The following is a 27,482-nucleotide window of genomic DNA, read 5'->3' as shown; positions in this document are numbered from 1 at the left end:
TCCAGGTGGCTTGGTCAGATGTTCCAAAGGCAATGCGACAGGTATTTTTCTGTTTGTGCTTGCAAAGTGATAGCAATGCTGACCCTCCATTTCCACCTCTGATTGTCAGTACAGATGAGGCTTAGCTGAAATTGAGCTATATGAGCTAAAGGTTAAATGCTCATTGGCATGCCTTGCTCGGTCTTTCCTGTTGCTGAAGTCTTGCCTGGAACAGTTAGGCGTTTAGAAAATCAGATTTAGCAATCATACAGAAGTGGGACACATAATGAAGAAGCTGATGATTAGTGTCCAGTTTTTTTCCCCCCTAACCTCCTCTGTTTTCTGTCTTTCTGTTGCAGAATCCCCACAAGTTCTTTCCTGACGAACACTTTGGGGATGAAAGCCCACTTTTGACTTTGAGACAGTCGGGGCGATGTCGGGTGAACAGTACACCCACTGCAGAAACCATGTTTACAGAACTAGACTCTTTTGTGGCCTTCCATCCACCACTGCCCCCTCCACCTCCTCCTTACCATCCACCAGCTACTCCAATTCATAACCAGTTTAAAGTTGGGTGGAAGCAAAGGGCGCAGAGTCAGCATCCCTCACGCTCCTTTTCTTACCCTTGTAACCATTCATTGTTCCATGCCAGAACTGCACCTAAACCAGCTCCCCCTATCTACTTACCCAGTGTCAAAGCCACACCTCCCGATTGCACTAACACCACAGGACTTGGAAGACAAACCGTTGCAGCAGCAGCAGTGGTGATGGCTGCTGAAAAGCAAGTGGTAAGTGTGCCCCATACAGTATATATGTACGTACACTACCCCAAATGTATATATGATAAGATACAGTGGTGCAGTCTCCTGATGAAGTGAGCAAGTCTGGGCATTTGAAAGAGCAGTTTATAGCATGGTTAGCTGACTGTTTAATCACAGAACTTTAGGGAGCATAAGTCTGGATTATTCCATATGGTGGTCACACATTATGTAGTTTCCCTCTTGCCTTTTGCATGTAATGAAGGTTCAATTCTGGAACCTCCAGTGGGAAAAAAAAAATCAGTAGATACCAAATCAGTGTAAAAATAACTTTAAAGACCCACTTCCAGGTTTTTTGCTCCTCTGTTGTCACCCCAGAATGCATTGATATAGAAACTATACTGCATTCAGCCATTAGATGGGCTGCATAATGAATCTAATGCAGGGGTCTCCAAACTTTTTGCCAGAGGGCCGCATCAAATGCCTGGCACGGTTTGGAGGGCCAAAAAAAAATTTAAATATTAAGTTTATATAAATAAATTAGAAATGGAACTTAGTTGTGTGAATGAATGAATGAATGGGCTCATTCATTCAACGTCTCTGGCCCTTAGAGCACCCTTCAGATGCAACCAGAGCACAGTTCCAGTCATGTTCAGCAAAGTGGACCAGGGGCTTTCAAGGGACAAGAGGCTAGCCGCAGGCCAGATAGAGGCTCACCGCGGGCCGCATCTGGCCCCTGGGCCAGGGTTTGGAGACCCCTGATCTAATGGAATGAAATGATAATTATTTAACAGTGCGAAGGTAGGAAATTGGATTTTGGTGCTTTTTTCCTTATTACAAGGCATTTAAAGATGGACCTCTTCAGTCTAGAAAAGAGGCGTCTGAGGGGGGACACGATTGAGACATACAGAATCATGCAGGGGATGGACAGAGTGGATAGAGGGACACTCTTTTCCCTCTCACATAACACCAGAACTAGGAGACATCCATGAAAGTTGCGTGTTGGGAGGGTTAGGACAGACAAAAGAAAATATTTCTTTACCCAGTGTGTAGTTAGTCTTCATGTGGAACCCCTTGCCACATGAAGTGGTGGTGGCATCTTGCCTGGATGCCTTTAAGAGGAAATTTCTGGAGGAAAAGTTCTGGAGGAAAAGTTCATTACAGGTTACAAGTCATGGTAGGTATGTGCAAGCTCTTGGCTTTAGAGGCAGGCTGCCTCTGATTGCCAGATGCAGGGGAGGGCACTGGGACGCAGATTGTGTCTGCTGTCTTGTGTGCTCCCTGGGACGTTTGGTGGGCCACTGTGAAATACAGGAAGCTGGACTAGATGGGCCTTTGGCCTGATCCAGCGGGGCTCTATGTTCTTGTGACCTCAGTATCAGTGGCGAGTCAAATCAGTGGATACCAAATCAGTCGATACTGAGGTCCCACCTGTAATCCCACCAAGTCATCCAGTTAAGAAGATTTTTGTGACATATTAAAATACCTGAAATGGTTCTGTGGGTTTGGTCAGGCACCTGCTGTGAGTGGTGGGAGGCGGGAGGCACGAAGTGCATAAAATAAACCAAACATTTCCAAGGGAGCAGGTGCAAATCTAGCCTTCATTTCACCCCAGGCGGAATGGGCACTCTTGGTGATCCGGGTAGGGCAGAAAATGAGTTCCGTCTCTTCCATACCTCTTCCGTATAAAGGGAGTCAAAACACAGTCAAACTAATGGCTTTTCTGCTATTAGTAATTACGTGTATTTAGTTCAAGTTCTTGAAAGCTGCATAGATGGCATTCTAAGATTTTGGAGGCTATTGAGGCAAGATTTTACTTTTAAACCAGATTGTGTTCATTCAGATAATTAGACTTGTTGCTCCCATGGTGTGTGACTGCATGTGGGGAAATGTTACAGACCTGTACTTCTAACAAACTACTATGTATATTCTTTTAACAATGATAGTAAATGGGACTTACTCCTGGGTAAGTGTGGGTAGGATTGCAACTAGGATTGCAACTGTTAAAAATTGTCATGCTTGATGATGGCACTTCCAGTCATGACATCACCTCCGGTGGGTCCTGACAGATTCTCATTCTAAAAAGTGGGTCCCAGTGCTAAATGTGTGAGAACCACTGCTGTAATTAGAAAACACAAATTACAAGGCAGTATCCTCCCCTCAGTATGCACAGCCACAACGTTAAAAACGCTGCTACCAGCTGGGACACTACCTAGAAGGTTTCCGTTTGCATCAGTGTTTGCATTGGCTGTGTATATTTCCCTTCATACATTCAGCCATGATGTTTAAAATGCTGCTGTTGATTTGCATGCTACCAAACTTTGCATTCACATCGCTGATCAGCTTATCGTTGCCCACAAGCTCCTGTTGACAGCTGTCAGTGGCTGTTGTGAGTTAGGCATTATAAAGTGCATAACCTATTGTATAGTGAACCTTGTTTTTTGTTCTGTTTTTTTAACGGTTTTTTAAAGTGAACCCATTGTAAAGTAAGGGTCCTCTGTACGGTCTGTATTGTTGACTGTGTTCAGAAGTTATGCTTAAAGAGTGCAAGCCAGTACTGGCTACTAAATGAACAACCAGATATGCTTTTACTCAGTATCAGAGAGACTGATGCTTGTTTCTTTTTGCAATAAATTTTGTTTTTCTGAATCTCCCCTCTCATGCAAATCACTGTGAAGATTCAACATAGAATATACTTTTTATAATCTGACTGCCAAATCTGGGGTGTCTCCTAATAAACTGTCCTGAATGCATCTCCCTCTAGCAAGCCTACATATATAACAAGATTTCCCCCCAACTCCTGCATCTTTCTCTGATATTAAGGGCTAGTATATTACATGGTTCAATTGCATTTGCATTATATAAAGTGTGGCTAATTTTGAAACTTTTAGGCCACTTCACTAGCAGTGATTTCTTGCGTTTATATCATGTGTCTGAGGTTTCATGTCTGTTTTGCTTACCTGCCCAAACTTGGGTATCTGAAAATATACTAGTATATGGAATTATTTACTATGAAACTGGCTATATTCGCCTTTGGTGAGAAATATTATCCTCTGAACTCTTCTTAGTAGCCAACTCCTGTTGGGAGTGGGGAGCTCCATCTTTAGGTGCACATCTACTTATATTTAGAATATAATTTTGCAGTAGACAAGCCCTTGAAACTGCAGCCCCAGTCTCTTGGCTGTGGCCTGCAGTTAGCTGTGGGTTTTGTGTTGGTATTGTTAATAGTATTTATATATTGCTTTTCAACAACACACAAAAAAGTTCACAAAGTGGTTTATGGAAAAAATCAAATAACTTAATGGCTCCCTGGAACTAAAAGGCTTACAATCTAAAAAGATGCAGAAGAACCCCAGCAAACAGCCACTAGAAAAGACCTTGTGCAGGGATGAAAAGGGACCGTTATTCTCCCCCTGCTAAATGTAAGAGGATCACCGCTTGAAAAAGTGACTCTTGCCCAGTTAGCATGGAATAACTGGGCAAGTTTTTGTAGACTGAAGTACATCAGGGAGAGGGAAGTAAAACAGAAATATGATTATGATGATAGCTAGAATGGAAGTGAGCAAATAGCACTTGCATCAGATGCTCTTTTTTCTTTTTTTTCCCAGGGTACTCAGCCTGTGCTCAATGAGCTGATGCCTGATATTGCTATGGGCGTGTCAACAATGTCTCTGAAGGACAGACGACTGCCGGAGCTTACTGTTGAAACAGAACTAAGCCAGCCTGTTTTGGAGGTTGGACCAGGACCACCCCAACACATTTCATGCATTCAGACAAGGCACATACACAGTTCCCGGAAAAAACATTCAGTTGAACAAAAATTGGATACTAGAGAAAATCAACAGGAGTATCCTGATTTCTATGACTTCTCCAATGCTGCATGCAGGCCTTCCACCCCTGCCCCTGGCAGGCACACTCCTTCACCTTCTCAAGGCATCTATTTTGGCCCAGATTTGTATAGCCACAACAAAGCATCTCCCAGCGGCTTAAAGGCCACTCACCTAACAAATCATATCTCTCCTCAAAAGCTAGAAGACTCTCGGCGAGAGTATGCACTTTCTCCAGAAGGACATCCACACAGACTAAAGAATGAACCAATACACCTCGATGTCTTAGAGCAACCTCCCCAGCGGTTGGACTTGGCATTGGCTGCCCAAGAGAACACTGGCAATGGCCCAGTTCATGCAAGGGGACGAACAAAAATAGAAACAGATTTAACCTATGGGCTAACCTCTAGCAGGCCGTCTCTGCCTGCATACAGTTCAGAAATCCATGAAGAACCATCCAGTCGGAGACTGGCAGACATCGAGCCTATAGAGCATGAAGCACAGAGAAATGCAGATTTGGAAAGGGAAGAGGCAGTAAGCAGAGGAAGGAGGTCTCCTAGCAAACCAGACTTCTTATACAAAAAATCTGCCCTCTGAAAACCACCTTCACATCTTCTCTGTGCCTAAGAGTTGTGAAATATCCAATCTTTGCAATCTGTGGCCTGACTTTTGTTGGGCAAGTTAATTAATGCCAGCCGCTAATTTTTTTCCTGGTTTTTTTTTGGGGGGGGGGGGGGTGTATATACCTGGCTTAATTAGAGATGGCATGCTACCAGTTTATTTGTAATGCTGCTTCTGCATTTGTGTTCTGAACAGGTATAGTTAAGCCTCTCTCTTTTTTAAATGAAACATATATTTTAGTTGCCACCTTTAGAGGGTAGCGTTTTGCACCTGTTCATTTAATTTTGTTTTTATACTAGTATATTACACTTTTATTGCCACGTTTTAAAAGGCTGTATGTTCATATTCTTCTGGGTATTTTTTTAATCTTTCACCTCCAGGTTTCCCATGTGCATTGGGTTGCACAAGCTGAGATGTATTTTCTTATAAGATGGTGACAATGTCTGTTGTTTGTTTTGAATGACTATAGGAATTCCAAAGAACAGCACATCTAACTGCTCTGGTTAGGTCTGAAACCTTCCTGGTCTACCACTAGTGCAAGAATCCAGCCTAATATTTATGTTCTGTTTACTGAGTCCATGGCAGCTGGCCTTCCTCTTGATGTAGCAAGCCCTGGCATTAGCTTGTGGCTGGGATTTTCTGTGAAAGTGAGGAGTGCAACTCCCTTAGGAATTCTTGAAATCTCCCTTCCTGTATCATTGGGGGGGGGGGGGGGACTGACACAGAGCCTCTGAAAAGCACTTACTGACTGATTATGTAGGTACTGCAGATTGACAATATTGTAAATGCTCATCAAGTTTCTCTTTTTATAAGAATATTCTGGGACGGGAAGGTTCCATATTGAGTCTGAGAACATGAGAAGATACTGCTTAGCATCAGACACTCATGTTAATGCTCTATCTTGTTAGAGGAGTGCTGCCTCTTCATAAAGGCAGTAAGAAGAAGGCGTACTGCCTTCTTTGTTCTGCCTCTAATTCAAGAAACTAAGGGCTTCGGTCTTAGTGATGTCATACAGTGTTCCTTGACACTATAAATCTCTTTCTTTGCGGATAGAAATCAGATTGAAGAGTTATGGTTATAGCTTCATTAGCTGTAAGGCATTTAGCACTTAATCTCTTCATTCCCAACTTCTTGAATGTGTGATTTTTTTGTGTGTTTTGATTTTTTTAAAGGGTGGATTCCATGGTTTTATAAGCAGAAAGTAGAGACATAGGGCTGATAGAATAGGTATGTCAGTTGCCACTAATGATGGCCATTTCAACAGTCAGTAATTGCAAATACTAGAAAATTTCCAGTGCCACTGTGTGGTAACAACAAAAGCCTGACTTGATGTGGTGGCCAACTCTAAAGCTCTTCCATCACCTAAAGACCTCAGTTAGAATATGAACGACTATTCTAACCTTAAATTTGACTCTGTTTTTTAGATACTTGACATTGTTTAAATGTAAACTTTGTTTTAGTGTTTAATCCCACTTTGTTTTTTTTTAAAGAATCAAGACTATCTCCTGTTTTCCTCTGCTCATGGCTGTTTTAGGGAGAAAACACTGTTAATTAGAAGAAAACAGAAGTTGAGAAGCCTTTGTGCATTTTTGCATGAATGCAGCAGGGGTGGGTGGGAAAACGAGTATCTTATCCAGGATGTTCATGTTGGATTAACTTGGTTCCCCTTCAGGCATGGTGTTGTCTTTACAAAGTATGTATAACGCCTCTCTTAGGTGTGCTGTTTTAAAAAATTCAGTATGTTCTGTGAACAGTTGAATTAAATGGCATAATTGCTGCAGCGGTGAGTTCAGTCTGCAGCCAACTGCCATTTGCTCAGCTAGTTTTGTAGCCTTGGTGGCAGAGAAGGCAGGACACTTTCAGCCCAGGGTTGCTCAGACTAGGGGCCAGATGCCCCAGCCCAGACACCCCAGCCTGAGGGCCCTGGACTCTTTCCCCTTAAGGGGCAGGGGAGGCTGCTAAGGGGGGGGTGCAGACTTGCATGCATATACCAGTCCCTGCTGCAGCCTCCCGGGGGGGGGGGGAGTCCTGCACAACTCTCCACAGGGCTCCTGAGCCTTCAAAAGGAGAAAGCGGAGTGATCGTGCTCCACTTCTGGTTTTGCGGTGGTGGGGTGCAATCTTTCTGCTTTCACTTTCTGATAGCTGGGGAGCCATATGGACGGTCACACAGGGCTCCCCGCTACGCTGGGAGGCTGCAGCAGGGACTAGTACGTCCCTGCATCCCCCTTAGTGACGCAATCCTGGGGATCGCGCCACTGCCTTCCCCTGTCCCTGCTGCCTTGCCCACTCCCCCACAAGGACTTACTGTGGTCCTCAAACTCTCTGAAAGTTTGAGAACTGCTGCTTTTAGCCCATTAACAAAACCATACTGTCAAGCTGCCTTCAAGGTAAAAATTAGCAGTTTAAATTGACTCTTTAATATTTGCCTTCCCTGTTTGAAAAACACATACATTTTGACCACAAGTAAATTCTAAGAGAATTTGTTGGAATTCATCCAATGTTTTTTAGCAGTTTTTTTGCAGTATAGGAGATATGAGTATGGCTCTTGAGGTTGACTTTATCTTACAGAGAACTTAAGATAGGACTGTTAATTCTAATAGCTCCCACTTACATTCAAATATATTGAACTGTAATTTTAAACCCACCCATCAAACAACCCTCTGAAAAGCCCATGGCTGTATTCTTCAGTTTTTGTTTTGTTTTGTTTTGGTGTTCTGCTTTTACAAGTAGCTTATTTTGTCCATCCCTAACAGAGCCATGTGCTAAAAACTGCTTCAGTAAATTAGTGGTGTGATATGACAGGCTCTGCGCAGGAGAAATTTGATAAATTCTTTCAATAGTGGCTATAGAATTGGTTGAGGATGAACTGTAAGGGATTTAGTTTACACATGGTTTTTACTGTGGAATAACTTGGTGAGAAGCTTTTAGTTGCATGTTGGGTTCCAGAAAATAACACTGCAATTTTTGAAGTGAAGTGCCCATTTTGCACCATAGGGCAATATTCTGGAAAATGAGGCAAGTCCTATGAGGTGTGGAATTTTGTGCAGTAGATCTTAAAACAGTTGGGAAGCTTAGACAATCCAAAACTAAAGTCTCGTTCAGTTAGAAATGGGGATTAAAAAATACCTTAAAAAATGTTTGTGGTGGTATGAGAGTGTTTCTGGTTGGTTTTTTCCCCTCGTTGATATTTTTTTCCATTGGCTTACTAAATTTCCTTTACTTCCTCTGTATGTTGGATTTGATCAGACAGGCGCTTCCGTAAGTCTTCTGTGACTAACATACCAGAAACCATCCCATACTCCTCTTGTGCTTCCTTAAAGAAAAGGCATCTTTATTTTGTCTTGAATTTATATATTTGTAAACAACAAACCAGAAAGAAACCAATTAAAGCCTAATGAACTACATGCAGTTTGGTTAGGAAAGCAGCTATTTCAGGCGTTTACTTTGGTCTGAGAACAAATGGATCAAGCATCATTTGTGCCATAATTAAAATGAAACATTTCACATTCTGCTGGGCAGATAAGTTATTCAGAACTTCACTTATTCAGTCTTTGTCCTCCATAAAGCAGGGCACATGAAGCAGCAAGGAAGTTCCAACTGCTGTAGTAATCAACAGCTATGCTGTATGCTTGGCATTTTCTATGCACAGTACAGTTTTAGCAACATAAAGATATAATCCTTTGTTTGCATGAAGCACTTTGAATAAATTTGGAAATTCCACATATTCAGTAACCATACAGCTGTGGTTTGAAAAAGAAATAATTGCTCACTGAACAATTGGTATACGATGAAAGGAGCTTCAGTGTGGAAACGTAACTAAATATAGCTAATTTTACTGCAAGACAGTAAGGGATCTTCTCCAAAACTGCATCCTGCTTTCGTTCTAATCCATAGCCAGGATCCAGAGGACCATGTGTGCAAAGTGCTTCCATACGCACACAGTGTGCATCTGACTTGCTTCCAGAGGCATGAGGGGCTGGCACCTGAAAGGGTCCCTTGACCTTTAGCAGGTAAGGCCACTGAGAAGCCTCTGTGTACACACAAGACTTTGCATCCTGGCTGCTGTTTACAAATAAGCATTCTAATACTATTAGGGCTACTTTCAGAGTTATCTTTGTCCTATAAAGTCACAATAGTTGTCTAAGTATGTTTTGTGTGCTAATTTCCATTTTGATGTTTTTCCCCATTAGAGAGAAAATCAAGACTGGCCCTTTCCTAATCATTAACTTTGTTTTAAACTTTGCATATTACAAACCATTTCTCATCTCATGTAATTATGTTGAAATGGGCTGCAGGTGGCACTATTCTAGCTCCTCCCAATGTCTGTGTATTTATATGGTGGAGAGTATAATGTGTGGAATGTTGGGGGAAGTGGAAGGGAAAAAATTGGTATTTCTGTACATGTATGTATTTCTGGAAGGTGTTAAGTGTTCATGATGTTATGTTGTTGTTGTGCTGTTACTGGTATAAAGTCAAGTGCCTTCAATGCTAAAGGCTCAGAAACTTTCTTAAACCAACTTCATGTCCTATGCAAGTGTTTTTTCTACAACCTGCATAACCAGTACTTTGTAAAACTTGTTTACGCTTCAATTGTACATACTGGGTTTTTTAAGAAAATATAGTATTTTTATTTAGGTACCTCTAGAATTGAATTCTAGTCTTGTGTGATGCATTGTAAAACAATACATTTCTCTTTTGAGTACCATTACAATTGTAAAAAGGTTTTCACTGGTTCTATTTTTCTACTGTTGCTGCAAAGCATGTTAACACTGACTTTATCCTACATATAGTTGGCGTTTCAAATAAATGGCTTGTCTAGAAAAAGGCATGTGTGAAATTTGATTTAGTCACGAGTGACAATGATGTTCTACTTCTGTCTGCCTGATGCTAATCTATAGAAACAATTCCTTTCCTTGAGAAATGCAAACAAGAACAACCTTAATTGCAAGGCATAGCTGCCAAATAAACTCTCTGATCATGTTGTTGGCATCCTTCAGTCTCGGAAGACTGGTATCGCGCTCTGAATAGTGGTTCTGGAACAGTGTCCTCTCCAGTGCGCGAAGCCTGGGTAGATATGGAGGATAGACTATTACCCATACAGCAAATCCCCCCCTCTCCATGTCACTGAAATGGTCCAATGGAAAGGCAGAAGCCAATAGTTGGTTCCAGCAGCATCGCAGGAGTTGCCAGAGCGTGACTGTGTTCAGCCATGAACTGCCTCAGGGACTCTGGCTCCGGATTTTGCCTCGAGGTTGACTCCTGAAGCCTTTTCCATAACTGGATGTAGCCACAAGGCAGTGGAGGTTTGGGATCAGTTTTCCTTCTTTCAGATGAGCTGCCTTCCCAGGCTGATGAGTCCCATCTACCCAGTGGCTGTTAAGTCACCTCTTACAAGTACAGCCAAACTGAGGGCCTATTCTTATCCCCCAGCTCTCTGATCATATTCACTGTTTATTTAAAAAAAACCCAACTTGTTGAGAAAGAAACTCTATTAAACTGCACAACTACATTATGGAATATCTTGTAGTTTATCTACAGCAAAAGTGCTAGACTACCATTGTGTGGAAGTCATTCTTCCAGCTAATGGGCAGTAGGATTTATTTCACATTTTATTTTCAGTTTTGGTGACTGTGCCTATAATAGAGCATCTCATTGGACTCCTATGGCTATGTCTCTAGCAAAGCTGTCATACATAAGGGCTTTAACACCAGTGTAAACCTAGCAGTATACTGAAAGTAGCAGTACTGTATACCGAGACCAAAAGTATCCATCAGTAACTGAGCAACACATGGCCTAGAACCTACAGAGCATCCTACAAATGGCAATATTCTTATGCACACATAATTAGCCTGTTTATTTCCTCCCCACAGTCTCTTCTTGTGATGTCTGATACTACTATGGAGAGATCCCTGACCTTTTGCGCGGGGGGGGGGGGGGTTATAGAAGAGATTTAAAGGTCTAGAAGTTAACCTATTGTACCTTACTTGTAGTCTTGTAATACAGACTCATGGGGTATACATTTGGACACTAAACTATAAAAAGAGAACTATAACTGGATTGGTCTGCCTACAGGTAATCTAATAGATTTTTAGGAAGATCCTGCACTGACATGAAATCTGAATGCACATGTAGAACCAACCATATCTGGCAGAATCTGCCTTTACTGCTGAGCTAGTTATATGCAATCTATTCACTTCCTAGCTTTTATGCTGATTTTGAAAACATTCATTTCCTTTCTATAGTCTACTTAGGTAAACTACAGACTAACAGCAGTGCTAAATGGGTCAGAGTTTCATCTACCTATACATTTCCATAAACTTTTTACTGAACATAAGGTGGTGTACTTAGAGTAATGGGTAAGAACATAAGAACAGCCCCACTGGATCAGGCCATAGGCCCATCTAGTCCAGTTTCCTGTCTCTCACAGCGGCCCACCAAATGCCCCAGGGAGCACACCAAATAACAAAATACCTGCATCCTGGTGCCCTCCTTCCAGTATATTGTATACTATGTCCTTGCATCTGACATAGCCCATTTCTAAATGGATTTTTCCTCCAGTGATGTGTCCAATCCCCTTTTAAAGGCATCTAGGCCAGATGCCATCACCACATCCTGTGGCAAGGATTTCCACAGACCAACTACACGCTGAGTAAAGAAATATTTTCTTTTGTCTGTCCTAACTCTCCCAACACTCAATTTTAGTGGATGTCCCCTGGTTCTGGTGTTATATAGAAGCCTTACCATTCTAAATAAACTAGAATGCAAATTACAAAAATAGTTTGGGTTCTGTTTGAATATATAGTCACTATCTGTAAAAGTAGCATACAATATACTGGATGATTAAACAATGAGTGGTAGTAATATGAAGAAAGTCACCTAACTCACCATCAGAAGCTCTCACAAAGTTCTAGTTACAGAGATCTCTGGATAAAGAACTTATACTAGAATTCTGAGCCTAATGAAGTATGTCTGGTTTTTCCCCTACACCCCCCCCCCCCGTTTACAGTACTGGAAGGTGATAAACGGAAGAGCAGGCCTGAAGGGACTGTCAAGACTTCTGTGTGGGGTACTAGTTATTTCCAAACTGTCCCCCCCTTCCACAACTCACAACACCTCTGGTGACAATTGTTTTATTGAGATGTAAAGGCTAAATGGTTTCAAACACTTTGAATGTTGTGAACATACACATTTAAGACATTTAGAATACTTAGAATGAGACGGTAGTTAATCTTTAGAAAACTGATCTGCTTTCAAAAGTTGGTTAGCATTTTTCAGTATTCCTGGCTGAGCTTTATTTATCTACAGTGATTACAAAAGGCCCCAACTTTGTATTTTACAAGTGGTAAACAGCTTGGTAAGCTATTAGTCCAATAATTTACAAACTAAACCAATATAAATTTTTCCAAAGCATGAGATCTCCCAAACAGTCTTAAAAAAAGCAAAATGTTGTAACTTTAGTAGAAACACCCTGCAGGGGATACTGCAGCCTGCAGGAACAGGAAGCTAACACAGTAATGCCACCATAAAAAAGTGCTGTACAATTGATGTGAGTTTTCCCAGCAAGAAACTATTGTCTGGGATATATACTCTTGTCTCAAGGGGATAATCATTTGTAGTTTAGCTAGAAATTGTACTTTAACAGGTTCATCAACTCACATGTTGAGTCTGTACGAAGGGTGTAGCTTTTAAGAATAGGTTTTGTATTAGAATTTGTATTGAAAGACATATTCAAAGACCAGATTAGTCTTTTAACCACATGTCTAAACCACCACAGACTTTGGATGTTCATCAGTTACATCCAAAGGTGTATGTTTTGAAGGCTAACATAAGGCCAAAAGAATCTTGGATCAATTGACTGATATCGTAGTATTCTTCACCCCTCCATCAAGTCAAACAACATTTCATAAAACCATTATCCTGTTACTTTTCAGCAGAAAAGTATGTCATGAAATTAGAGCACATGTTTAGACTGCAAAGCAATAAGCATTGTGTTGTAGGCTAGATGAACAAGGTATTGGACTAAACCAGAGGAGAGTAAATAAAAAGCAGAGATGATCGAAAAGCGTTTGACTTCCAAGCCAATCTAGCTGCAGTAGTATTGCATTCGATCTGTCCTCCTCCTCTTTCGAGACTGAAATTCTTCAAAGAACTGCTGAATGTCCTCTCTCTTAACAACCTGTTAGCAAATGAAAACAATGGAAGGGAAGTGACAAAAAAGCATTAATTTTGCATATATAGTAACAGAAAAAAATGCGCAGAACACGAAATGAAATTATTTTGAAGATGGATAGTTCTGTACACCAGAGGCCAGCAACCTATGGCCCACCACTCAAAATAATCCAACCTGCCTTTGGCCTGATCCAGCAGGGCTCTTCTTATGAATGATACTTTGATAAGCTGGGTTGCCGTGTGCTGCTAGGCCTTGACCTGCTCACCATCACTGTTCCCTCCAGTGTGTGTGGCCAAGCGGCCCTGCTCCCCCAAGCCAAGCTATGTGCTGCATGGAGCTCGGCAACCCCAAAGTTTGCTGATCACCAAATATCCAGAAGTTGAGTTGCAACACAGTGCCCTACCATCTATTCACAGACATGGCCTCTAGCACCTATGCCAAAGAAGGCTGCTGACACCTGTTTTACACTGTAATCCTGGCACCCGATACATGCAAAACAAAAGGGGGTTATAATAAAGCATAAGGTTCAGACATGCACAAACTCAGGCACCCAGTAGCCATTCAACTAAGAAACTGTGTCTGGAAACTGGGGCACCACTTCATGTGCATTGTTGGTTCTAAAACTGGACCTTCAAGTTTCCATCCCTCCCACCTGGCTCTGAGAAAACTGCGCTGGCTTCTACATTTTACACTGCAGATAACAACCAGTCAGCAGAATGAAAGCCAACACCATTATACAGTGTAATGCTGGGAAGGCCTGGTGTCTGTTCTGTTCCAGTTGAATCATTCTTTGTACATGACAATGATTCAGCACAAATTTTTCATTTTTCCCTCTCTTCCTCCTGCAACAATTTTAATCAGTAACATTTCCACAGAGAAAAAAGAAAGGGAGTAAGAATACCATCAGTAAAATGTTATCCTTTAAATGGCAAGCATTAGGGAGTAGACTGTTAAAAAATGAAAGGTTTATATTAGCAAAATTAGTTCTGTTTCAGTAGCACCTAAAACAGCTAGATTTACAGTAACCAGCATTTGCTAAATAACAAACAAAATCGAACACTAATGGACACAGCTCAGATAGCAAACAGCTCAGAAGTCCTTCTAATCTAACAGACTTTTACCATTATCTGTAGTCCACGCTGAAATAAATTACTACATTTACCTCAATACAATCTGGCAATATTCACTCAAACATAAACTCAACTATACTTACTGTCCCTTCATCAGCAAATCTTTTCAGATAGTCTTTCAGTTCTGTTTTCAGGTCATTGTATTCTAGGTAGAATTAAACATAACACAATTTTGTAATAATTACATCTATACTTCAGGAATTGTATCCCTATCTGCAGTGTGACTACCCACTTGGCACCAGAAACAACCCAATAAAAGACACTGTCTTAACCATGCTGCCTGTCTGGCTTTATTATCCTTACTTTTTTTGCATCCATCACAACCTAGTTTGGTGTAGATAATGAGTAAATGAATTTTACATAGAAGTTTTGAACTAAGATTCTCCAGGAAGTGCTAACTCAGTTACATCATTTAAAAAAACAAAACCATTTCCATTTCAAATAAAACTAATAAGAGGTAGTACACTGGTTGATCCTAACCAATGACCACTAGGAGGGGTGGTCAATCAACTAGGTCAGGGGTCTCCAAACCCCAGCCCGGGTGCCATATGCAGCCCACAGCAAGCCTCTATATGGCCCGTGGCCAGCCTCTGGCCCTCTGAGAGCCTCTGGCCCACTTGACCAAACACAAGGGTGTTCCGAGGGCCAGGGAATGCCTTCTAACGGCCTAAAATGGCCTTTTTACAAGTGCCACCGCCTAAGGAAGTATGTGGGGCAGCGGCAAGAAATAGGGCCTTCTCAGTAGTGGCACCAACGTTATGGAACTCCCTTCCCCTTGACTTGAGAATGGCTCCCTCTCTTGAGACTTTTCAGCAAGACCTGAAGACCCTTCTGTTTAAACAAGCCTTCTGAGTTCATGGCCTTTTTAACATCTTTTAGTATTTTTTACAGGCCTGATTCCTCTACGATCTACTGCTTTATGCTCTTTTTATCTGACTACTGTTTTATGGTATCTGTTAATGTGTTTTTAATATGTTTTTATCTGTTTGTTAAATTATGTTTTAATCTGTTTTTAACATGTTGTAAGCCGCCCTGGGTCCCTTTAGGGAGAAGGACGGGGTATAAATAAAGTTTATTATTATTTATAAATCATTTTCAAAAAATCAAAAAAGGGAGCAGTGGTGAGGCAGACGGGATGCAGGGGGAGGGGCAGGAGAGGGGTTTGTGTGTATCAGGAAGTTGAAAAGGGAGCAGTGGTGAGGCAGACGGGATGCAGGGGGAGGGGCAGGAGAGGGGTTTGTGTGTATCAGGAAGTTGAAAAGGGAGCAGTGGTGAGGCAGACGGGATGCAGGGGGGAGGGGCAGGAGAGGGGTTTGTGTGTATCAGGAAGTTGAACAGGGAGCAGTGGTGAGGCAGACGGGATGCAGGGGGGAGGGGCAGGAGAGGGGTTTGTGTGTATCAGGAAGTTGAACAGGGAGCAGTGGTGAGGCAGACGGGATGCAGGGGGGAGGGGCAGGAGAGGGGTTTGTGTGTATCAGGAAGTTGAACAGGGAGCAGTGGTGAGGCAGACGGGATGCAGGGGGGAGGGGCAGGAGAGGGGTTTGTGTGTATCAGGAAGTTGAACAGGGAGCAGTGGTGAGGCAGACGGGATGCAGGGGGGAGGGGCAGGAGAGGGGTTTGTGTGTATCAGGAAGTTGAACAGGGAGCAGTGGTGAGGCAGACGGGATGCAGGGGGGAGGGGCAGGAGAGGGGTTTGTGTGTATCAGGAAGTTGAACAGGGAGCAGTGGTGAGGCAGACGGGATGCAGGGGGGAGGGGCAGGAGAGGGGTTTTTGTGTATCAGGAAGTTGAACAGGGAGCAGTGGTGAGGCAGACGGGATGCAGGGGGGAGGGGCAGGAGAGGGGTTTTTGTGTATCAGGAAGTTGAACAGGGAGCAGTGGTGAGGCAGACGGGATGCAGGGGGAGGGGCAGGAGAGGGGTTTTTGTGTATCAGGAAGTTGAACAGGGAGCAGTGGTGAGGCAGACGGGATGCAGGGGGAGGGGCAGGAGAGGGGTTTTTGTGTATCAGGAAGTTGAACAGGGAGCAGTGGTGAGGCAGACGGGATGCAGGGGGGAGGGGCAGGAGAGGGGTTTTTGTGTATCAGGAAGTTGAACAGGGAGCAGTGGTGAGGCAGACGGGATGCAGGGGGGAGGGGCAGGAGAGGGGTTTTTGTGTATCAGGAAGTTGAAAAGGGAGCAGTGGTGAGGCAGACGGGATGCAGGGGGGAGGGGCAGGAGAGGGGTTTTTGTGTATCAGGAAGTTGAACAGGGAGCAGTGGTGAGGCAGACGGGATGCAGGGGGGAGGGGCAGGAGAGGGGTTTTTGTGTATCAGGAAGTTGAACAGGGAGCAGTGGTGAGGCAGACGGGATGCAGGGGGGAGGGGCAGGAGAGGGGTTTTTGTGTATCAGGAAGTTGAACAGGGAGCAGTGATGAGGCAGACGGGATGCAGGGGGGAGGGGCAGGAGAGGGGTTTTTGTGTATCAGGAAGTTGAACAGGGAGCAGTGATGAGGCAGACGGGATGCAGGGGGGAGGGGCAGGAGAGGGGTTTTTGTGTATCAGGAAGTTGAACAGGGAGCAGTGGTGAGGCAGACGGGATGCAGGGGGGAGGGGCAGGAGAGGGGTTTTTGTGTATCAGGAAGTTGAACAGGGAGCAGTGGTGAGGCAGACGGGATGCAGGGGGGAGGGGCAGGAGAGGGGTTTTTGTGTATCAGGAAGTTGAACAGGGAGCAGTGGTGAGGCAGACGGGATGCAGGGGGGAGGGGCAGGAGAGGGGTTTTTGTGTATCAGGAAGTTGAACAGGGAGCAGTGGTGAGGCAGACGGGATGCAGGGGGGAGGGGCAGGAGAGGGGTTTTTGTGTATCAGGAAGTTGAACAGGGAGCAGTGATGAGGCAGACGGGATGCAGGGGGGAGGGGCAGGAGAGGGGTTTTTGTGTATCAGGAAGTTGAACAGGGAGCAGTGGTGAGGCAGACGGGATGCAGGGGGGAGGGGCAGGAGAGGGGTTTTTGTGTATCAGGAAGTTGAACAGGGAGCAGTGGTGAGGCAGACGGGATGCAGGGGGGAGGGGCAGGAGAGGGGTTTTTGTGTATCAGGAAGTTGAACAGGGAGCAGTGGTGAGGCAGACGGGATGCAGGGGGGAGGGGCAGGAGAGGGGTTTTTGTGTATCAGGAAGTTGAACAGGGAGCAGTGGTGAGGCAGACGGGATGCAGGGGGGAGGGGCAGGAGAGGGGTTTTTGTGTATCAGGAAGTTGAACAGGGAGCAGTGATGAGGCAGACGGGATGCAGGGGGGAGGGGCAGGAGAGGGGTTTTTGTGTATCAGGAAGTTGAACAGGGAGCAGTGGTGAGGCAGACGGGATGCAGGGGGGAGGGGCAGGAGAGGGGTTTTTGTGTATCAGGAAGTTGAACAGGGAGCAGTGGTGAGGCAGACGGGATGCAGGGGGGAGGGGCAGGAGAGGGGTTTTTGTGTATCAGGAAGTTGAACAGGGAGCAGTGGTGAGGCAGACGGGATGCAGGGGGGAGGGGCAGGAGAGGGGTTTTTGTGTATCAGGAAGTTGAACAGGGAGCAGTGATGAGGCAGACGGGATGCAGGGGGGAGGGGCAGGAGAGGGGTTTTTGTGTATCAGGAAGTTGAACAGGGAGCAGTGATGAGGCAGACGGGATGCAGGGGGGAGGGGCAGGAGAGGGGTTTTTGTGTATCAGGAAGTTGAACAGGGAGCAGTGATGAGGCAGACGGGATGCAGGGGGGAGGGGCAGGAGAGGGGTTTTTGTGTATCAGGAAGTTGAACAGGGAGCAGTGGTGAGGCAGACGGGATGCAGGGGGGAGGGGCAGGAGAGGGGTTTTTGTGTATCAGGAAGTTGAACAGGGAGCAGTGGTGAGGCAGACGGGATGCAGGGGGGAGGGGCAGGAGAGGGGTTTTTGTGTATCAGGAAGTTGAACAGGGAGCAGTGGTGAGGCAGACGGGATGCAGGGGGGAGGGGCAGGAGAGGGGTTTTTGTGTATCAGGAAGTTGAACAGGGAGCAGTGGTGAGGCAGACGGGATGCAGGGGGGAGGGGCAGGAGAGGGGTTTTTGTGTATCAGGAAGTTGAAAAGGGAGCAGTGATGAGGCAGACGGGATGCAGGGGGGAGGGGCAGGAGAGGGGTTTTTGTGTATCAGGAAGTTGAACAGGGAGCAGTGGTGAGGCAGACGGGATGCAGGGGGGAGGGGCAGGAGAGGGGTTTTTGTGTATCAGGAAGTTGAACAGGGAGCAGTGATGAGGCAGACGGGATGCAGGGGGGAGGGGCAGGAGAGGGGTTTTTGTGTATCAGGAAGTTGAACAGGGAGCAGTGATGAGGCAGACGGGATGCAGGGGGGAGGGGCAGGAGAGGGGTTTTTGTGTATCAGGAAGTTGAACAGGGAGCAGTGGTGAGGCAGACGGGATGCAGGGGGGAGGGGCAGGAGAGGGGTTTTTGTGTATCAGGAAGTTGAACAGGGAGCAGTGGTGAGGCAGACGGGATGCAGGGGGGAGGGGCAGGAGAGGGGTTTTTGTGTATCAGGAAGTTGAACAGGGAGCAGTGGTGAGGCAGACGGGATGCAGGGGGGAGGGGCAGGAGAGGGGTTTTTGTGTATCAGGAAGTTGAAAAGGGAGCAGTGGTGAGGCAGACGGGATGCAGGGGGAGGGGCAGGAGAGGGGTTTTTGTGTATCAGGAAGTTGAACAGGGAGCAGTGGTGAGGCAGACGGGATGCAGGGGGGAGGGGCAGGAGAGGGGTTTTTGTGTATCAGGAAGTTGAAAAGGGAGCAGTGATGAGGCAGACGGGATGCAGGGGGAGGGGCAGGAGAGGGGTTTTTGTGTATCAGGAAGTTGAAAAGGGAGCAGTGATGAGGCAGACGGGATGCAGGGGGGAGGGGCAGGAGAGGGGTTTTTGTGTATCAGGAAGTTGAAAAGGGAGCAGTGATGAGGCAGACGGGATGCAGGGGGGAGGGGCAGGAGAGGGGTTTTTGTGTATCAGGAAGTTGAAAAGGGAGCAGTGGTGAGGCAGACGGGATGCAGGGGGGAGGGGCAGGAGAGGGGTTTTTGTGTATCAGGAAGTTGAAAAGGGAGCAGTGGTGAGGCAGACGGGATGCAGGGGGGAGGGACAGGAGAGGGGTTTTTGTGTATCAGGAAGTTGAACAGGGAGCAGTGGTGAGGCAGACGGGATGCAGGGGGGAGGGGCAGGAGAGGGGTTTGTGGATATCAGGAAGTTGAATAGGGAGACATCTAAGAGAAGGAAAACTGATTCCAAACCTCCACTGCCTTGTGGCTATACCCAATTGTGGAAAAGACTTCAGGAGTCAACCTCGAGGCAAAATCAGGAGCCGGAGTCCCTGAGGCAGTTCGTGGCTGAACACAGTCACGCTCTGGCAACTCCTGCAACGCCGCTGGAACCAACCGTATTGGTTTCTGCCTTTCCATTGGATCATTCCAGCGACGTGGAGAGGGGGGATTTGCTGCATGGGTAACAGCCTATCTTCCATACCTTCTTTTACCCAGGCTTCGCGCACTGGAGAGGACACTCCAACTTCGCCATACAGCGTCGGCACAACACGGGAAGCAGCAGTTACCGGTTATAAGTCTTCGCTCGATTGGCGTAGGGCGTGACGCCAGGGGCTGCTTCCGACGGTGGGAGAGATCATTGCATCTCATTGGGCAGCTACCGCCCACCTTAAGCTGGGCAGTCCCCAGCCAGTAAGGTGTTGCCTCACCACGGTCCGTTAACCTCACGGGGTGTGTGGGGTTTAGGGTGAAAACCGACAAGCGGATCAACAACTCTGCACCATGCAATAGAAAACAGAAAACTCCTGCCCTAAAGCTGGGCACCTGGAACGTAAGGACAATGACACCTGGCTTCTCTGATGACCTGCAAGCAATAGACGACGCACGCAAAACAGCTGTCATCGACATGGAGCTGAGTAGACTGCAGATGGACATCGTCGCCCTTCAAGAGACTAGGCTGCCAGATTCCGGATCTGTCAAGGAAAGAAATTTCACATTTTTCTGGCAGGGAAAACCACCAAACGAAACCAGGGAACATGGTGTTGGCTTTGCGGTCAGAAACACTCTGCTGAAATCCATCATCCTACCTACTGAGGGAAGTGAAAGAATTTTGTTCCTGCAGCTCCAGTCATCAGCAGGACCTGTCACTCTCATCAGTGCTTATGCACCGACTCTGTCGTCTCCAACAGAAGCCAAAGACAAATTTTATGATGACCTGGCCACCACTATCAAGAAGATCCCCGTAAAAGAGCCATTGTTCATCCTCGGCGATTTCAATGCTAGAGTTGGTGCTGATAACAGTTCGTGGCCCACTTGCTTAGGTCAGTTCGGCACTGGAAAGATGAACGAAAATGGCCAACGCCTGCTAGAGTTTTGCTGTCATCACGGTCTCTGTGTCAGCAACACGTTCTTCAACACGAAGCCCCAACATAGAGTCTCTTGGAGACACCCAAGATCAAAGCACTGGCACCAGCTCAACCTGATTCTCACCAGACGCTCCAGCCTTCCCAGCATCAAGATCACACGCAGCTATCAGGGTGCTGCCTGCGACACTGACCACTCCCTGGTGTGCAGCAGAGTGAAACTGCAAACAAAGCGACTGTACCACACAAAAAAGGAAGGAAGACCTCGCATTGATACCAGCAAGACCCGGGATCAGAGAAAAGTGGAGGAATTTGCACGAGCGCTTGAGGAATATCTTCCAGGCCCTGTCGATGCAAACGCATCGAACAGATGGGAACATTTCAAGAATGCCGTTTACAACACCGCCTTGTCCATATTTGGCAAGAAGACCAACAAGACGGCAGACTGGTTTGAAGCCCACTCTGAGGAGTTGACACCAGTCATTGAGGAAAAGAGGAGAGCTCAAGCAGCATACAAGGCCTGTCCCAGTGAGCGCAACCTGCAGGTCCTCCGAGCTGCTCGCAGCAAAGTCCAGCAGATTGCCAGGAGATGTGCTAACGACTACTGGCTCCAGCTCTGTTCTGAGATACAGATAGCAGCTGACACGGGCAACATCAAGGGGATGTATGATGGTATCAAGCAGGCCCTAGGTACAACGCAGAAGAAAATTGCCCCTCTGAAGTCTGTCACAGGCGAGGTCATCCAGGATCGGACGCAGCAGATGGAACGCTGGGTGCAGCACTATTCTGAGCTATACTTCAGAGAAAATGTAGTCACCGAAGAAGCGCTGAACAACATTGAGTGCCTGCCTGTGTTGGAGGAGCTTGACAGTGAACCAACCCTAGAAGAACTTCACGTGGCCCTGGACTCCCTTGCCTTTGGCAAGGCACCTGGAAAAGTCAGCATCCCTGCTGAAGTCCTAAAGTGCTGCAACGAGATCATCGTCACTGAGCTGCATGAAATCCTCTGTCTCTGCTGGAGAGAAGGTGGAGTACCTCAAGACATGAGGGATGCAAACATCATCACGCTGTACAAGAACAAAGGCGACAGGGGTGACTGCAACAACTACCGTGGCATCTCTCTCCTTAGCGTTGTAGGAAAGTTGTTTGCCCGAGTTGCACTAAAGAGGCTCCAGGTACTTGCAGAAAGCATTTATCCAGAATCACAGTGCGGATTCCGAGCCAACAGGTCCACCACTGATATGGTATTCTCCCTTAGACAACTGCAGGAGAAATGCAGGGAACAACGACAGCCACTCTTTATAGCCTTCATAGATCTCACAAAGGCTTTCGACCTGGTCAGCAGGGATGGCCTCTTCAAGATTCTCCCCAAGATTGGATGTCCACCCAGGCTCCTCAGCATCATCAGATCCTTCCACAAGGACATGAAGGGCACTGTTGTCTTCGATGGCTCCACATCAGACCCCTTTGACATCCAAAGCGGCGTGAAGCAGGACTGTGTTCTTGCACCAACCTTGTTTGGGATTTTCTTCGCTGTCCTGCTGAAGCATGCCTTTGGAACTGCAACAGAAGGCATCTATCTCCGGACCAGATCAGATGGAAAGCTCTTCAACCTCTCTAGACTGAGAGCAAAGTCCAGCTGAAATGTCTGCGTGACTTCCTCTTTGCCGACAATGCAGCTATCACTACCCACTCTGCCAAAGATCTCCAGCAGCTCATGGATCGTTTTAGCAAGGCCTGCCAAGATTTTGGACTGACAATCAGCCTGAAGAAAACACAGGTCATGGTTCAGGACGTGGACTCACCTCCCTGCATTACAATCTCTGCACATGAACTGGAGGTTGTCCATGACTTTGTGTACCTTGGCTCAACGATCTCCTTCTCTCGACACTCTTTCTCTCGATACCGAACTAAACAAACGCATTGGTAAAGCAGCTACCACGTTTTCCAGACTCACAAAGAGAGTCTGGTCCAACAAGAAGCTGACGGAACATACCAAGATCCAGGTCTACAGAGCTTGCGTCCTGAGTACACTTCTGTACTGCAGCGAGTCATGGACTCTTCGCTCACAACAGGAGAGGAAACTGAGCGCTTTCCACATGCGCTGCCTCCGACGCATCCTCGGCATCACCTGGCAGGACAAAGTTCCAAACAACACAGTCCTGGAACGTGCTGGAATCCCTAGCATGTACGCACTACTGAAACAGAGACGCCTGCGTTGGCTCGGTCATGTCGTGAGAATGGATGATGGCCGGATCCCAAAGGATCTCCTCTATGGAGAACTCGTGCAAGGAAAGCGCCCTACAGGTAGACCACAGCTGCGATACAAGGACATCTGCAAGTGGGATCTGAAGGCCTTAGGAGTGGACCTCAACAAGTGGGAAACCCTGGCCTCTGAGCGGCCCGCTTGGAGGCAGGCTGTGCAGCATGGCCTTTCCCAGTTTGAAGAGACACTTGGCCAACAGTTTGAGGCTAAGAGGCAAAGAAGGAAGGTCCATAGCCAGGGAGACAGACCAGGGACAGACTGCACTTGCTCCCGGTGTGGAAGGGATTGTCACTCCCGAATCGGCCTTTTCAGCCACACTAGACACTGTTCTAGAACCACCTTTCAGAGCGCGATACCATAGTCTTTCGAGACTGAAGGTTGCCAACTACTAAATCATTTTCTGATTTTAAAAAAAACAAAAAACCCCAGAAGTCACTTCTTCTGCCCTCAGAAGGCTGGAGGTTCTGAAGTATTTACTGCTGTATATTTGAGTAATTTGCTTGGGAGGTGGAGGAATGTGAGTCCCATTCATGTGTGTGCTTTATTTCTGTGGTGGTGCTTGGAGAAATCCTGGAAATTTGAGCCCCTTCATTCATTCATCTAAGTTCCATCTCTGATATATTCATTTAAATTTTATATTTAAAATTTATTTTTTTTCCAGCCCTCAACACTGTGTCAGATATTTGATGTGCCTCTCTGGCCAAAATGTTTGGAGACCCCTGAACTAGGTGAACCCTACTCCCAGCAATTTTACCACCTGAAACTGGGGTGGCAGAGTTGAGTAGGGGGTCATTTTTAAAGTTATGTCACAATTGCATGATACTTCACTTTTAAAATCCAACTGTGAACTCCACATGGAAGTTACCTACCACAAATGAGTTCCACCTGCTGGACTCTATTCATGTTGCTTAGCGTGTCCATTAGAGGATCTCTCCTGTCTGTTTCCTGGTCTCTTGTCCCTTTATTCTCATAGGCCAAGACCGTATCACATTCATCTGTCAGGAATGCAACTTCCAGATCAGAGTACATTTTCTGGAAGACAACTCACAGATTAGGCAATCTGCACAATTTCTCTTTACCCAAAAGATGCAAATTTCACTCTTTTCAAAAAGGCATTTGTATGGAATCATGCTTACTTGAAACACAAATATGCTTTAAATATTTTCCAGAGCTGTAAAAGCAGCAGCAATTTTACACAGTTGGAGCCTGTAGGATTCAGCTCCTCCTAACTAAGGAGGAAAGCAATGCCAGAGAGAAAAACACAGCCAGGCATGGAAACGTGGGCAGGCTAAGGCAAGCCCAGCATGCTTGCCTATGGAAGACCATACCATTTGCAAGGTTACAGACAACATGGAACATCTCCTTCAAATGGCAAACTGCTAGAATGGCAGTTCTCTTACACAGAATCACACAAGCCTTTGTTTTCTGCCTTCCTTGTTCACCAGGTATGTCAGAATGCCAGATGCAAGGGAGGGCACCAGGATGAGGTCTCTTGTTATCTGGTGTGCTCCCTGGGGCATTTGGTGGGCCGCTGTGAGATACAAGAAGCTGGACTAGATGGGCCTATGGCCTGATCCAGTGGGGCTGTTCTTATGTTCTTAGGTATCTGCAAAGACTCCTGGTTGACCAGATTTTAAAACCTTAAAGGATCAAACAAAATATTGGCAAGCAAAACATGTTTATTTTTTACATACTACCCTACACCACATTCAATTTCTGAAAGTATGGGTTGTATCCTAAGAAGCTCATGCAGAAACAAGGTGGCATTTCACTCTATTCAATGTGCTGGTTGTGCATGTGGAACAAAATATACAACAATTTCATAAGTGATATTTAGCACAACTTTTAAAAATGTAAAGCCAGGTCAAGATCCCATCCAATTTTGGGAATTAACACTCAGCACAGTAGCAGGGAACCTCGGAGGACTCTGGGGGGGAACTGCTAAATAGATGTGTTTCCAGAGGACCTCAGCAATGAGGGACTCTTCATTGTCTAAGAAGACATGAAGGCTGAGAGCTTGAACTCGGGGGATCACTAGGGACGGCGGTCGCAGAGGAAACCCCATAAATTGCTCTATGCTGGATCACATCGTATATCGAACACCATCTTTGGAGAAGATTCAGAGAAGACAGATTCGGATAGACAGATTCGGATAGCTGGGTACCCCTCCCCACGGCCTAAATACAACATGACAGCGAAAAAGTAACCAGTTCATTAAAAGGCTATAAAAAGAACTGCAATCAAGAGGTTGGAAGGAGGAAAAGATTACTTTAAGATTATTTATGTTGGCTGGTAGCCACCCAGAGGGGAAATGAGCGAACCTGGATTTAAAGAAACCCTTGCTGGAGTATTTTTCTCTTTTTTGTAATAAGGGTGACTGTAAGAAAAGGAGAGAGATAAGAAGATTAAAGATTACCCTGCTGAAATGGTATGCATGGAAAAGAAATAAATAACTACCCTTCAATGGCTGAAATAACTTTTACTTTCGCTTTCCTAGCAAGAAAGCACGATTCAGGCCTGGTCATTTAAAGGCATACTAACTTAATTTGACAGTGTTATTGACCTGGATTACTGATCTACCCCTTTTGGATATTAAAAAGTAAGGATTACCTTGGACAAGAAGGGATGCAAGATAATAAAACTTGGATGACTCTTAATTGTTTGACTGATTTGACATTGTTATTGACTGGAAGTGGAATACTGACTTACCCCTTTTGGACATAAAAATTGGAAATTAGCCTTACAAGAAGGTGAAACAAGATAATGAGAGTTGGTTGATTTTTTTTAATTGTTGGACCATTTTATCTCTGTTTTTTACAGCCAAAGATATATTGGCTTGATTTGATATTGATAAGAATGGCATTCAAAAATTTAAAGGATGTTAGTAAAAGCCAGACCTTATTAATCGATTTGTTGTGGGATTTCAGAAATGAAATGAAGCAACAGGTCAGAAAATTATCTGAACAAATGAAGCAAATAAACTCCTCCCTGACAAGCACGCAGGAACAGATTACAAATAACAGACAAGAAAAAAAAATGGATCAAATGTCGGATGAAACTAAAGAAGTGGAGATTTTTGAAATGAGACAGGAGATGGAAAAAGCAACCGTTATCAGAATTAAGAATTTTAAGGAAGAAAAAAGAAGGAACTTTCAGAGAGCATGTCGTTTCAAGAAGAGGAAGAATTTTTGGATTAAATCCAAAAAGAACAGAATGAAGAAAAAGAAAGAAGAAAAGAGAGGGATTAAGAAATTTAAGAGAGTTAAGAAGAAAAAGAAGTTGAAGGAGCAGTGGGAGGAGCAAGAAGGAAAACACCAATAAGACAGAGAACAAAGAAAGTACTAAGACAGAAAATGAAAATGACTGAACTACAAGTAGAATTTTTTTTTTGTAGATATTAATGGACTGAATTCTTTTTAGAAGAGTATTCCATTAATTATATCAAAATCAAAGTAGATGTAAATGAAAACAAATTTGGAACACAAATATTGCGAAAATTAAAGTGGTATTAAGATAACTAAAAGGGTTATTTTTTAAAAGAGAAATTATATAAAATGTTTTATAGATGGTATTTAATTCCAGAGAAAATAGTAAAAATGTACCCTGGGTACATCAAACAAATGTTGGATAAGTAAAGAATTGAGGGAACTTTTTATTATATGTAGTGGATATACAAAAAAGCAAAGAAATATTGGAAAATGATATATAAACTGTTACAAGATATATTGAAGTGTGTATTACCATTCAAACTGCAAACATTCCTCTTAAATGCGACATCAGAAATTAAGAATCAGATAAGAAATATTTTATTCTAAATATTAGTTTAGTGGCAAGAAGAGTGAAAAGTAAAATTTGAAGCCTTTATATGATTGGATAAATAATTTTAGCTAAAAAATATTGATCGTTTAGTCAAATTATTAATCAGTAGATTAATTATTAATCAGTAGATTAACAAATATGATAATTTTTGTATTGATGAATAATTCTGTTTTTAGACATTATCAATTTTTTTTTATTAATGTATGTTGTAATCGATGGCCAATACCCTCATGTGTAACCTGTGTAGTCCCAGCCCTAAGTCTAACCTATTTTCCTTACCTGTATCTGTAATAAATAAATAAACTCCGTGGCAAAAAAAAAAAAATTCTTTCCAGTTTCTGTGAAAAATGTTTACATTGTCATTTGTAAGTGTACAAGCCCCTTAAGCCAGTGTTTCTCAAACTGTGGATCGGGACCCACTAGGTGGGTCGCAAGCCAATTTCAGGTGGGTCCCCATTCGTTTCAATATTTTATTTTTAATATATTAGACTTGATACTACCATGTGACTGTATGTGACCATGTGACGGACTGCATTCGGGAAATGTTACAGAC

At 44.7% G+C, this 27,482-nt stretch overlaps 2 protein-coding genes across 2 annotated transcripts in view; one reads left to right on the top strand and one right to left on the bottom strand.

Moving 5' to 3' along the window:
* Nucleotides 1-5,285, top strand: part of BTBD7 (BTB domain containing 7) — an 83,184-nt gene extending 77,899 nt beyond the window's left edge. The window contains exons 10-11 of the mRNA XM_066612200.1: nucleotides 339-767; nucleotides 4,346-5,285. Of these exons, the coding sequence (XP_066468297.1) occupies nucleotides 339-767; nucleotides 4,346-5,161 (1,245 nt within the window). The 3' untranslated portion in view covers nucleotides 5,162-5,285. The remainder of the gene's footprint in view (nucleotides 1-338; nucleotides 768-4,345) is intronic.
* A 7,023-nt stretch (nucleotides 5,286-12,308) lies between these two features.
* UBR7 (ubiquitin protein ligase E3 component n-recognin 7) overlaps nucleotides 12,309-27,482 on the bottom strand; it is a 29,754-nt gene continuing 14,580 nt past the window's right edge. The window contains exons 9-11 of the mRNA XM_066612199.1: nucleotides 23,980-24,142; nucleotides 14,571-14,632; nucleotides 12,309-13,363 (exon numbers count right to left, since the gene is read on the bottom strand). Coding sequence (XP_066468296.1) covers nucleotides 13,271-13,363; nucleotides 14,571-14,632; nucleotides 23,980-24,142 — 318 coding nt within the window. The 3' untranslated portion in view covers nucleotides 12,309-13,270. The remainder of the gene's footprint in view (nucleotides 13,364-14,570; nucleotides 14,633-23,979; nucleotides 24,143-27,482) is intronic.

The sequence above is a fragment of the Tiliqua scincoides genome, chromosome 1, assembly GCF_035046505.1.
Source record: "Tiliqua scincoides isolate rTilSci1 chromosome 1, rTilSci1.hap2, whole genome shotgun sequence".
NCBI lineage: Eukaryota > Metazoa > Chordata > Lepidosauria > Squamata > Scincidae > Tiliqua > Tiliqua scincoides.
The sequence above is the reverse complement of the archived record's forward strand: the minus strand, read 5'-3'. Positions and strand labels throughout refer to the sequence as shown.